This window comes from Trichosurus vulpecula, chromosome 6 (genome assembly GCF_011100635.1).
Source record: "Trichosurus vulpecula isolate mTriVul1 chromosome 6, mTriVul1.pri, whole genome shotgun sequence".
NCBI classification, from domain to species: Eukaryota; Metazoa; Chordata; class Mammalia; order Diprotodontia; family Phalangeridae; genus Trichosurus; species Trichosurus vulpecula.
This window is the reverse complement of record NC_050578.1, coordinates 103,221,571-103,233,722: the sequence shown is the minus strand read 5'-3', so window position 1 is coordinate 103,233,722 and position 12,152 is coordinate 103,221,571. Positions and strand designations below refer to the sequence as shown.

General features: G+C 36.5%; 1 protein-coding gene across 1 annotated transcript in view; it reads right to left on the bottom strand.

The window, feature by feature from the left end:
• The window catches only part of LRBA (LPS responsive beige-like anchor protein), an 820,489-nt gene that overhangs the window by 566,287 nt on the left and 242,050 nt on the right, over positions 1-12,152 (bottom strand). Inside the window, exon 30 of the mRNA XM_036763368.1 lies at positions 8,478-8,608. Coding sequence (XP_036619263.1) covers positions 8,478-8,608 — 131 coding nt within the window. The remainder of the gene's footprint in view (positions 1-8,477; positions 8,609-12,152) is intronic.

The window sequence follows — 12,152 nt, the reverse complement described above, 5'->3', positions numbered from 1 at the left end:
CTCGCAACAAAGCTGACAGATAAGAAAAGTGAGGCCAACAGAAATTAAGTAATTTGACCAGGGTCACAGAGCTGTCCTTGAATCTTCCCACTTCATCATAGCTACATTCTCTGTTTTAACTAAGTACTTTGGCCCTACTGGCCCCTCGATCTGTGGGGTCATGGGCATGAAAAGGGAAATTAAAGGCTGTCTCCAGACTAACCCCTCCCCTGCCTACTTGAGGATCTGTTGTTTGAACACTCCTTCCTTATGCTCTCCTCTTGCCCTGCCCCCTTGTTGAAAGGAACCTGTTGGTGAAATTTGGGAGTCAATTTTCTCTAGTTAAACATCCCATCTCCCTTTTCCCTCTGTTCACCAGACCTCCCCATGTTCTGCCAGAAGTGTAGGATACAGTTGAGCCAATTGTTTGGGACCAGGGAGCTCCTCAACGAGCTATTTGTGCCACCCCAGTCACAGTTCTCCTCCAAGACCCTAAAGTGTTCCACTGCAGTCAATATCCAATTAAGCCCAAGGCCTGGGAGGAACTACAACCATTAAATGCCACTCAAGGCCTTGACTCACTCCCTTGAGAGAGGGGCCCTGCCCAGGCTAAAGCTTTTGAGATTTTGAAGACAAAATTGACCACCACTCCAGTATTAGTTCTACCCAATCTAGAAAAACCTTTCACTCCATATGTTGATGAAATGAAAGGACAGGCTTTGGGATCCCTAAACCAGTCCTTAGGACCTGACCCCAGGCTGGTTCCCTGTTTTTCAAAAAAATTATACTCCATGGCTGCTACAGCCATTCTAACTGAGGAAGCTTCTAAACTTACACTTAGCCAGCCCCTAGAAGTTCTGACTCCCCATGGAGCTCAGAGCATCCTGGAAGGAGAGGGCCACCAGTGGCAGGCTAGCCACAGGCTCATTAAATATCAAGCCTTGCTCTTAGATACCCCTGACCTAATTCTTCAGGTGTGTCACACACTCTCAAACCCTGAAACAGTGCACACAGAACAAGGGGTTAGGAGAGCTAGGTAAACGCTACTCAGTCTCCACCATACCATAAAGGCCAAACCTCTGCCCCCTGGGACCTCTGCCCAGAAGGCAGACTTAATAGCACCAACCAGAGCCCTAGAGTTAGGAGAAAATAAGAGTAAAAATTTTTACCGACTCAAAATATGCTTTCTATGTTCTACATGCCTATGGAGCCATTCAGAAAGAAAGAGGATATATGACAGCATAAAGCTCTCCTATCAAACATGCCCTTTTATGTTTTGGCCATGCCATAGCCATCTTTAATTCTCACCAGGGAAATAATCCTTTCTCTATACTTGTACACTGCCTGTTTGGTCCTTGCTTGCTTAACTCCTTGCCAGGTTCGTCTCCTCCAGGGTCTAAGCCACCAACTTCCAGATGACTACTCAGGCTATGTACCCCTTGAATGGGACCCAGAGAGGTAGGGACAGCTCTACACCCCTTTCCAGCAAGAAGCAGTTTATAAAGCTAAGACCTTCACCCCTTATACCAAAAGAATTTGGGGTTCCATTTGTCTGAGGGGAAAAATGGGGTATGGGCTCTGGGAACCCCCTTAAACTCTCCTTGAATCTTCTCACTTGATCTGGTGTTCACCTGAGGCCATAAGCCTTCTATTATCACTGTGCCCAAATCTGGGTTACCCTTGTAAGAAATGGGAGGAGGAGTTTTGTTTCCACAGAACTGAAGGTGTACTTCCCCCCCTCCCCACCCCAGCTTTAGCAGAAACTAGGTCGGTCAGGTGAAAGGTCAGAGGCTTGTACACATCCTTAAATGAGACATTTGAGGAGCGCATGACGTAGGCAGTCGGGGGAACTAGAGAGGCCAAACCAGCTGAACCAGTTCAAGCTTATCAAGGGTCTGGTCTTGGTCAAGAGTCCAGGCCTACTGATTTCCATAATTTGCATATGTTAAAGAGGGAAGGTAGGGGAAATAAATAATGTAGATTAATCCTAAACTCAGACAAGGAAGATCTAATTAACTTCACCTCTGCTTCGGTATCCTTATTATCCTACCTATATAAACTGCATAACCTAGGAAAACTATGCAAAAAGTAAAGAATGTAAACTAACCATAACTCAAACAGGAGTGGAGGTGATGGTTACCCTCACTCCTGCAGCTGTATCAGTGTGAGTGTTCGCAGTGAGCACTTACACCCACTCGCTCGAGGAGCATAATAAATGCCTTCCTCTGCCCACTCTGGTCCTGAGTTCTTTGGGTGAGAATGGGCAAATCACATGGATTTTCCTAAGGTTATGCTATCAGGAAGGCAATGAGCTGCGGAAGCACATCTCAGGCTAACTTCCTGACCTTGCCTTAGGGAGTCCTGTGATCCCCACTGCAGTGTTAAGAGGGCTACCACTTGGGATTTCCCTGGGGAACCCTGTGGTCTGCACAGCCTTCTTAAGGGGACATCACTTGAGTCTTCCAGCCCTGTCTCAGGAGCCTTGTGATCTTACCGCCATTCTAAGGGGCCATCGCTTGGGTCCTCCTTAGGGTCTGACCCCTAGGAGCCCTGTGATCCCCACAGATTAAGGGGGGCTACCACTTGGCCTTCCTCTGGGAGTCCTATGGTCTGCACAGCCTTCCTTAGGGATTATCATGGGGTTTTTCCTCAGGACTTTGGCCCTGCCTAGGAAGTCCAGTGATCCCCAAAACCGCATTTCTCACACCCTTAACCTAGCCTAGCCCTCCATAGATGGTTAACTCTAAGTAGCCTTCAGCTCCTTCCCACCCTTAATCCCATTCTCTTGGTTCCTGGGAGTCTGACCTCTAGTCACCCCAGTCCCATCAAGATCTCCCTTAGACTCTTCCTCAAGACCCTCCCTGGAACCCTCCTCCCATTACCCCAGACTTGGCTACCCCTAGATACCTCCCACATTCTTTTTGTATATAAGATCCATCTTGCCTCCATGAAGGTGCTCAGATTCAATCTGGCCTGCTTGTCAATACAAGCATCACAAATGCTCACATTCCTTAAGAGTCTAACCAATGCTGAGATTTCTTAAGTCTGGCCAATAAGGCAGATTTTTAACTAAAGAAGGCTTAGGTAGAATTCATTTGTGCAGAATCACATGTGTCAGTATTTTGGGGTCCCAAGCACCTCTAAACCTCAACAGAGATAGTAAGCATCTGAGCCCAGATATAAACTCAGGTCTTCCTGACTCCATGCCAGAGCTCTATCCACTACAATATATAGATGACACAATAAATAAATAAATAGATAGATAGATAGATAGATAGATAGATAGATAGGAAATAAAAAGAATTATTAGAATATGCTATATGCCAGCAAAACTGAGAATTTTTTTAAAAGATAATCTGCGAAAATATCTAAATCAAACCCAAAAACCCTAAACCCAAAAAAAAGACACTAAATGAATACATTTCAGCAAAGGAAAATGAACTAACTATAAAGGAGGGGGTTCCTAAACCTTTTTTTAAATAATGAACTCCTTTGACAGTCTGGTGAAGTTAAAAAACTTCCTTGTCTGAATAATATTTTTCATATATAAAATAAAACATATAGGATCACAAAAAAATTATGATGAAATTCAGTATATAAATATTTTAAAAAACAAGTTCAGAGCCCCCAGATTAAAAATTCCTCCTATCAAGAAACTATCCTCACCCCACAAAGAACCTGACTTGGTCCAGATAAATTTTGAGAGAAATTCTGTAACTCCTTTAAAGAATAACTAACATCTATAGAACAAAAAATAATTCTCAAAAACTGAGTAAGAAAGTGTTCCACCAAATAGTCTCTATAAGCAAACAGAACCCTTATACTTAAACCAGAAAAAAATAAAGAAAAGAAAAATAATTAGAGATCATCATCAATAATCATCCATTTTGAAATGTTCAGTGGAATAATGAAAATAACTACAACAATGTATACAAAATACTGCTTATTACTGGAATGTACTACAATTATACTAGAAATGGAGGGATGTTTTGACATTAGTAAAATTAACATGATCAGTAAAAAAAACCTAAATAGTCTCACACCTTATTACATCAATAGGTGCAGATAAGATATTTTATAAGATACAATGCTGATTTACATTCAACATACTACAACAAATATAGAAAAAGGATCTTTTATATACATGACCAAAAGCTAGGAGTACAAACTAAAAAATGTAAAAACAAAAGACATTCATTTTAAAGCATTTTTATAAGAATTATCAGACAAATTATAGGTTCCAGAAACAATTTACTAATATACCTATTTTCCCACAACATTGATTATTTCCACCTTTTATCACCTTTTCCAATATACTGGGCATGAGATGAAGCCGAAGTATTTTTTTCGATTACAATTTCCTTATTACTTCTTATTTGTAATATTTTTTCAAATGATTGTTGAAAGATTCTATTGTTGTATTTGAGAACTGTCCATATTCTTTGAAAACACAGATTTCAAGGAATAGCTCTTTAATTTATATATTTCTATAAATTACCTATATATTTTGTATACTGGATTTTTATCAGATGTCATATGAAGAGGTTCCCCTTATATAAAGCTTTTTGTCCTTATACTAAATGAATAGATTTTCCTTGTGAAAAAGGCTTATATAATAAAAATGGTCTATTTTGTCTATTGCTTTATCTTCTAATGACTGCTTGGTTATAATTTCTCTTTCTAATCAGAGGTCTGGAAGTTGCTTCCTTTCAATATCCTCTTTTGAACTTGGATAATACTTTGTAGGAATTTAAGGATGCCAGAATATTAAAAGATTACAAAAAGATCCTTGAGTCTTCATAAGTTTTATAGCTGAGAAAACTGAAGCCCTGAGAAGCTAATTTACCCATACAATTTAATGCTATACTTGCAAAGTATTTATTTGTAAACATGCTTTATATTTCCCACTCCCCAACAGGCTGTCAGCTTCCTAGGGGGAAGTACTATATCGTAATGATGTCTGCATACTCCAAAAGGTAGCACCTTTTTCACAAACGAGAAACTCAAATTTATGGAATTAAAATTCTCAGAGATGAAGAGTCTTTTCTTTTAACTTAAACCTCCATACACTTACTATTTAATTTTATACTGTATTTATTTGGGATTGAAGAGATTTAAGACATAAAATATGTTGTTAGAAAAAATTTCATTAGTACAGGTTTATATCAAAAGCATAGCCCATATTCCTCAGCTATCAAAGTCCCTCTTAGGAACTTGGTTTTATTCTTCAGAAGACAGAACAGCTTAAATTATGAAGAGTACAGTTAAAAGCAATCAGAAGATCCTATTTACTCTGTCCCATAAAATGAAATTAAAGAGCAGTAAATTCAGAACAGGAGGAAAATATTTTACTCAGTGAACAGCAAACCAGTGGAGTTATAACATTTGCTCTAGGAAGTCAGTGGGGCATATACTATTACTAAATTAAAATGAAGACAAAACGACAGTTTTATAGCTATTAGCAGCATTTACTTCTTGACCAATGAGAGTGAGACAGTGAGGGGGGCAACTTATTCATTCATTCCTAGACAGCAAGCTTGCTAATAAATGAAAATATATATATAACTTTTCTTAACTGAAAGAATCAGTGGACCATGGAAAATCAGAGTTTAAGGAAGTAAGAACAGTAAGGAGAGTAAAATTAAAGGAATTTTTGTTCCTTTTGCACTATAACCTCTCACTAAGTGTTGAAAAAAGAAAAGCAAAAAGTGATTTTACTCTGCTACTGGTAGTCATCATATTTAGTGACAATTCGGGACTCCTCAGCTAGAAATAACTACTATGCATTTTGTTCCAATTTGCTAATCGTTATTTTTGGAGTAAAGTGATATGCTGAATGTAAAAACGCTTCAGAGTGGAAAATGTAAAGCATACTTACATATAAATACATTGCAAGTACAGCATTAAATTGTATGGGTAAATTAGTCTGGGGGCTTCAGTTTTATTGTATCTAAAACTTACGAACACTCGATCTTTTGATTATTTTTTATTTTCACATTCTGACATCCTAAAATTCCTATAAAGTATTGCCCAAGTTCAAAAGAGGATGCTGAAAAATGCTGACATAACAGGAAATAGCACTGCTTCCTGATAAAATATATAATCACTAGTTCTCAATTATGGTTTTGAAGATGAAGGAATGAACCACTTAATTTCTATATACACTGTTGATTCTGGATTTGCTTATTTATTTATGCAAAAGGGTTTTCTTTAATTTTATACAATCCAGATTTATTCTTTTATGTGATTTGTGATAGCCAGTATGTGCTTATCAATTCTTCCCCTAAACAAAACTGTGAAAAATATATAGCTTTCAATTTAATTTTTTTTACAAATACAAATTATCAACAGCTAAAACCAAAAATAACCTGGATAAAATCAAAACAACCCTAGGATACCACTTCATATTCATCGAGCTAGCAGAGGTGCTACAAGAAATAAAAATCCATTGTTGGAGGAACTATAGAAGCAAAGACATGCCTATTCACTCCATGTGGAACTATGAATTATATCAACATTTCTTGAAAGAAATTTGAAAGTTGTCAAGACAAGTTACTAAGATGTTTATGCCCTTTAGCCCCGAGGTTCCAAGGACAGGACTATAGCCCAAGAAAGTTACTAACAGCAAGAAACCTTAAATATGTACCAAACAGTTCACAGAATAATTTTGAATAATAAAAATATGGAAATAATGATAACAGCTAGTGCTTTAAAGTCTGCAAAGTGATTTACAAGTATTATCTCTTTGATATGCACAACAATCCTGGGAGGTAGATGCTATTATTATCCCCATTTTACATATTAATAGAGAAGATAAGAGATTTGTCCAAGACCCCACAGCTGTAGTGTCTGAAGCCATATTTTAACTCAGAACTTCTTGATTCCAAATCCAGTGCTCCAAATCCACTATACCCAGCAAGTATGGAATAGGTGAACAAATTATGAATGTAATACAGTATTACTATGCTGAATAGCAATTATGAACAATTTGGAGAAACATGGGAAGGCTCATAGAAAATAATGCAGAATGAATGAAGCAGAAGCAAAAACACAATAGACACAATGATGGCAACCATTTGAATAATGTCAACAGGGAGAGTCCAAAAAATCCTGACCAAACACAACGGTCAATATGCCAAGGTTTAGGAATACAATTAATTCTGTTCATCAGTAAGTGAACATTTGAATAAAGATATACTTTATAAAAGACATCACAAGTTTGTTCTGAAATACCTGCTGCATGTATTGGCAACCAAAAATGGGCTCCTTAGCACTTAGTCAACAAGTGCCCTTGACTAGTTTGGCTTTTTCCCCTGAACTGAATGCTGTTTGTATGTTGGACTGGAGTAAGGTTGTCGGCCCCTTCACCTTGCTTCCCTTGCTTAAGCTGATGGAAAGAACCTGTGCTTTCCCGGTCAACCCCTTCACCTTGCTTAAGCAGATTGAAAGAACCTGTGCTTTCCCCCGGCGTACCTTACACCCCCGCAGAAGCTGGATGGTTAAAAGCAGCTCCCATTGGAGCCAGAGGCTGATATAGCCACAGCCACAGCCACAGCCACAGCCACAGCCACAGCTACAGCTGAAGCAGGAGCTGCCAGTAGCAGAGCTGACCTACGGGAGGAAGCTGAACAAAGACTTCAGGCCAGTGGGTAATCTTTTTACCATAGAGGGGGAAGCATGATTTTGCTTTATGCAATCATGCTTCTCTGTAGCCTCCTGGTTACTCTTTCAAGGCGTACTTATTGGGCCTGGAAACTTTTCATTAATATGTCAAAATGGGGATGCTGGTTCATGGGTTGGTTACTGTGGAGCCTAAATATATGTTTTGATTCTTCTGCCTTCTACTTTGAGAGTTTCTTATATCCGGCGGTTCCGAACCTTTCAGACATGTTTATGATCCTCTTTGAGATTATAAACTCTGCCCTCCTAATACACTGCATCAAAGAAAAATATATAAATAAAATTTTAAAGGAAAGGGAAAGGATATTCATTACTATCTATATAGAAAATGAGAGCTGAAGAAACAGGTAAGGAAACGACAGAATAAGAAGCAATGGTCCTAGCAGCATGTAAAATAAAAGAACTAGGAGCTCAAAAAAAAAATATTTCTTGGTGCAGAGAATAAAGGACTGTACTTTACAGTTGGTCATATCAATACATCAAACCTCTGAGCACATGACACAGAAAGCAAGTAGCACAAGTATTTTGCCAGCAAACCAATGAGTCTGAAATCATCTCCAAACCAAGTAGAGATTAAAAGCTATCGCTCAACGGTACTTTGTCAAAATGGTTTTAGACAAGAATCTTATATATGTTATTAGATTTGCTTGTTATTAAATATAGCAATAATAACAACTAGTCAACAATCAGGACAAAGGGAGGACAAAAGCAGCTACTATAATTATCAAAGAAAATTCAATGGTATTGCTTAAAACATTAGTTTAGTCACAAAAAATGTTACTACTCATTTTGATTAGTTCTTTTTTCCAGTAACTCACCAGGAGATGCTCCCACGAACTCTGATGCCGGATTAGAGTCAACTGAAGAAACCACACTAACAGCATTGGTATGCACATTTGTAGTAGCAGAAGGTGAAATAATGGGTTTTTTTGTTGCAACAATGACACTCCTGTAATAAAGATGAAGAAGTAATAAATACACGTCAACCCCTTTCCCCCCCCAAAAATCCCCTAACTATATTATTAAGAACCAACATTTTTATTCCATAATACAAATATGATGATAGTAATAATAATGCCAACTACCTGCCTGGTGTTCTTTCGATGTTATTTAACACTGAGTCCCATTATTTCTGACTTTTCTTTCTAACGTTCTTACATAATGAATGCTTACAATCACTTGACTCTTCTATAATTTGAAATCATAACCCATTGAGAAACAGAGTAATTTATTTTATCACTTCCAATATTCAAACTTACATTTCTCCAAATAGTATTTAGTCTAGCATCTAAGTATGGCTACGAGGGCCTTCATTTTAATGATGAAGAAACTGAGGCCCAGAGAGACATGGTTTTATCAGGCTGACTGGGGTAATAAAGTACAATAGTACTATCTGAACCCAAGTTCTCTGACTACAAATCCAGGACTCTTTCCACTACTTAATGCATTATTTACAAGAAATGACAAAAAAAGAATGATAACTTTTAGAAATATAAAACATTCAAGTTTTTCTTTTAAAAAAAAGTTGTCCTTTAATATAGCAGTAATTTTTTTAGGAGGTTTCAAACAAAACAAGAACTTTCTGAAATTTCACAAAGGAAAAGTTTGTACTAAGCCTCAGAAAAAAAGCTTCAGTGACACTTAAAGACCATAGTCAATATCATAAGAATTTAATGTAGACAGAGCTCTAAATTTCAAAAGACTGTAATTTGATGGTTAGCTTTAGAGTACAGTAAACCAGAAGTATCAAGATGGATGCAAAATGTTATGAAATTAAGGAAATATATCTTATGTGTTTTTAAGAGACAGGAATTTATAATGGACTAATTTTAATTACACTATAATACATCACGAGTATCTAAAAGACCTTATTAAAGCCATTTTCAATTGAAGTTGGCTCTATAAACATAAAAAAAAACAGCTAATGAGGTAAAGAGAACAGCTGATATATAATGCTCTCCCACAGCAGTGCTTACTTTTAATTACCTGGTGTTAACCATAATCCTAAAGTCTTCAACATTCAATTTATTTAATCATATCTTTTGTTGACAGAGTAACTGTAAAATGAAAGTATTCCCATAATACCTTTAAAGTATTCAGTATTTAAATAAAATTACTCAGATATTTAATCCTAATAATCATTTCAAAAACATAAATCTTTTTTCTTCCAAATATACTTGAAATGTACTTTTATAATTTTCAGAAGGAAACCTACACAAGACAAAATATACTCTGTTTGACTTCAATCCCTAACACATTAGAGGAGGAGGTGCTCCAGCCAATGAAATCAAACTCTTTTGTACTAGGAGTAGCTAGCTATTCAATATACTTGGGAGTAGCGGGTGTCACATCATTATAAGGGTGACTGCCAATGTTAACAATACACTAAAAAAATAGACCTAATAGCCACCTGAGCCCCTCAAGCCAAAAAGTATTGTAAATAGGCACTCCTCTCCCAATGTTCACTTTAGTTTCTACTAAATGTATTTTAAAAAACATGTGCCATTCCCATTACTTTTCTTCTGAAAGTAAAAATCTTTGCTTTAGAAATTTATAAATTATGGGCCAAAGAGCAAAAAAATTTAAATAACAATGGGAAATTAAACTTAAATGTCTCCTCAGTATTTGCCGACCAAAGGAGCCATTTCTCATAGTCAATTGTCAGCTTTCACATAGAATCATTTTGCAATATTCAAAATAATAGAGGGAAATAATAATTAAAAACCAATGACCAAATAATTCCAAACCTGTGTATATTTGACTTGAGAAAACTGGTTTTGAAAAATAAATCAGAATATATTCTATACTCTCAAATCCATTTAGATTCATTACAAAGGGTTAGTCTCTTTAAGTATATAGAACTGCTGGTCGAATCATTTAGCACAAAAATCAGCATTTATTGCTAAAAATCAAGGTGGACACTTTTTGCATTTACTAAATCCAAACAATAAAATAAAATCATAAAAAGAAAAAACAAAAAAAATGTGAAATGTCTCACTGGAAAAACAACTGACCTGGAAAACAGCTCAAAGAGAAATAATTTGAGAGGTAATTTAAGAATTATTGAATTACCTGAGAACCATGATCAAAAAAAGAATAGAAACATATTTCAAAAAACTATTAAAAGAAACTACTCCAATATCTGAGAACAAGAGGTAAAATAGAAATTGAATGAATCAACCAATCACCACCTGAAAGACATTTGAAAATGAAAACTCCCAGGAGTATGAGAGCCAAATTTCTGAGGTCCCAAGTGAAAAAGAAAATACTTCAAGCAGCCAGAAAAAAAAAAAAAACATTCAAATACCATGGAGCCACAGTTAAGAACACACAAGATTTAACATCTACCACATTACAGGAGCAAATGGCTTGGAATATGATATCCAAAGAGCTGAATTACAACCAAGAATCACCTAGCCAGCAAAAGTGAGTATAATCCTTCAAGGAAAACAATGGCTATTAAATGAAATAGAATTCCAAGCATTACTGATTAAAAGACTAGAGCTGAATAGAAAACTTCACTTTTAAATACAAGACTCAAGAGAAAAAGAAATCGTAAGGGACTCAACAAAGTTAAACAGTTGACATTCCTATATAGGAAGATGAAATATGTAACTCTTAAGAACTTTATCATTATTTTGATGCTTATAAGGATTCTACATAGACAGAGTGAAAGGGAGTAATTCAATTATGTTGAAACGATGTAAAAAAATGCATCACTGTGAAAGAAGGATGCCCTGGAAGAAGGGAGAAAGGTGAGAAAAATGGAGGAAACTGACTTACATAAAAGAGGTACAGAAGGAAGGATATTTAACTGTGGAGGGGGAAATGGGAGCAGGGAGAGACAAGAAAAGCAACACTTGAACCTGATTCACATCTATGGTTCAAAGAGGGAAGAATACACACACACACACACACACACACACACACACACGGTCAATTGTGTGTAGAAATCTATCTTAACCAATAGGAAGGCAGGAAGGCAGAGGGAAAACAAAAAAGGGGGGGGCGGTATAAAAGAGAGAGCAGACAAAGGAAGACTGATCAAAAGCAAAACAAACTTTAGAGGAGAAACAACATAAAAAGGGAGAAAAAAGCATAAGCAGAAAAAAACAGGATGGAGGGAAATGCCAAGTTAGTAATTATAACTGAATATAAATGGTATGAACTTACCTATAAAACAGAAACAGAAACATTATGGATTAGAAAACAGAATACAACATTATGTTGTTTACAAGAAACACACATGAAAAAGAGAGATGCTCAACACAGTTAAAATAAGAGGCTGGAACAGAATCTATTACATGTATGTACCAAATGGCATAGGATCCAAATTCTTAAAGGAAAAATGAAATACATTACAGGAAGAAATAGACAGTAAAACTAGACTTGTACTGGACCTCAACTTTCCCCATTTAGACCTAGATAAATCTCACCATAAAATAAATAAGAAGATAAGGAGATAAAGTGAATCTTAGAAAAGTTAATATGCA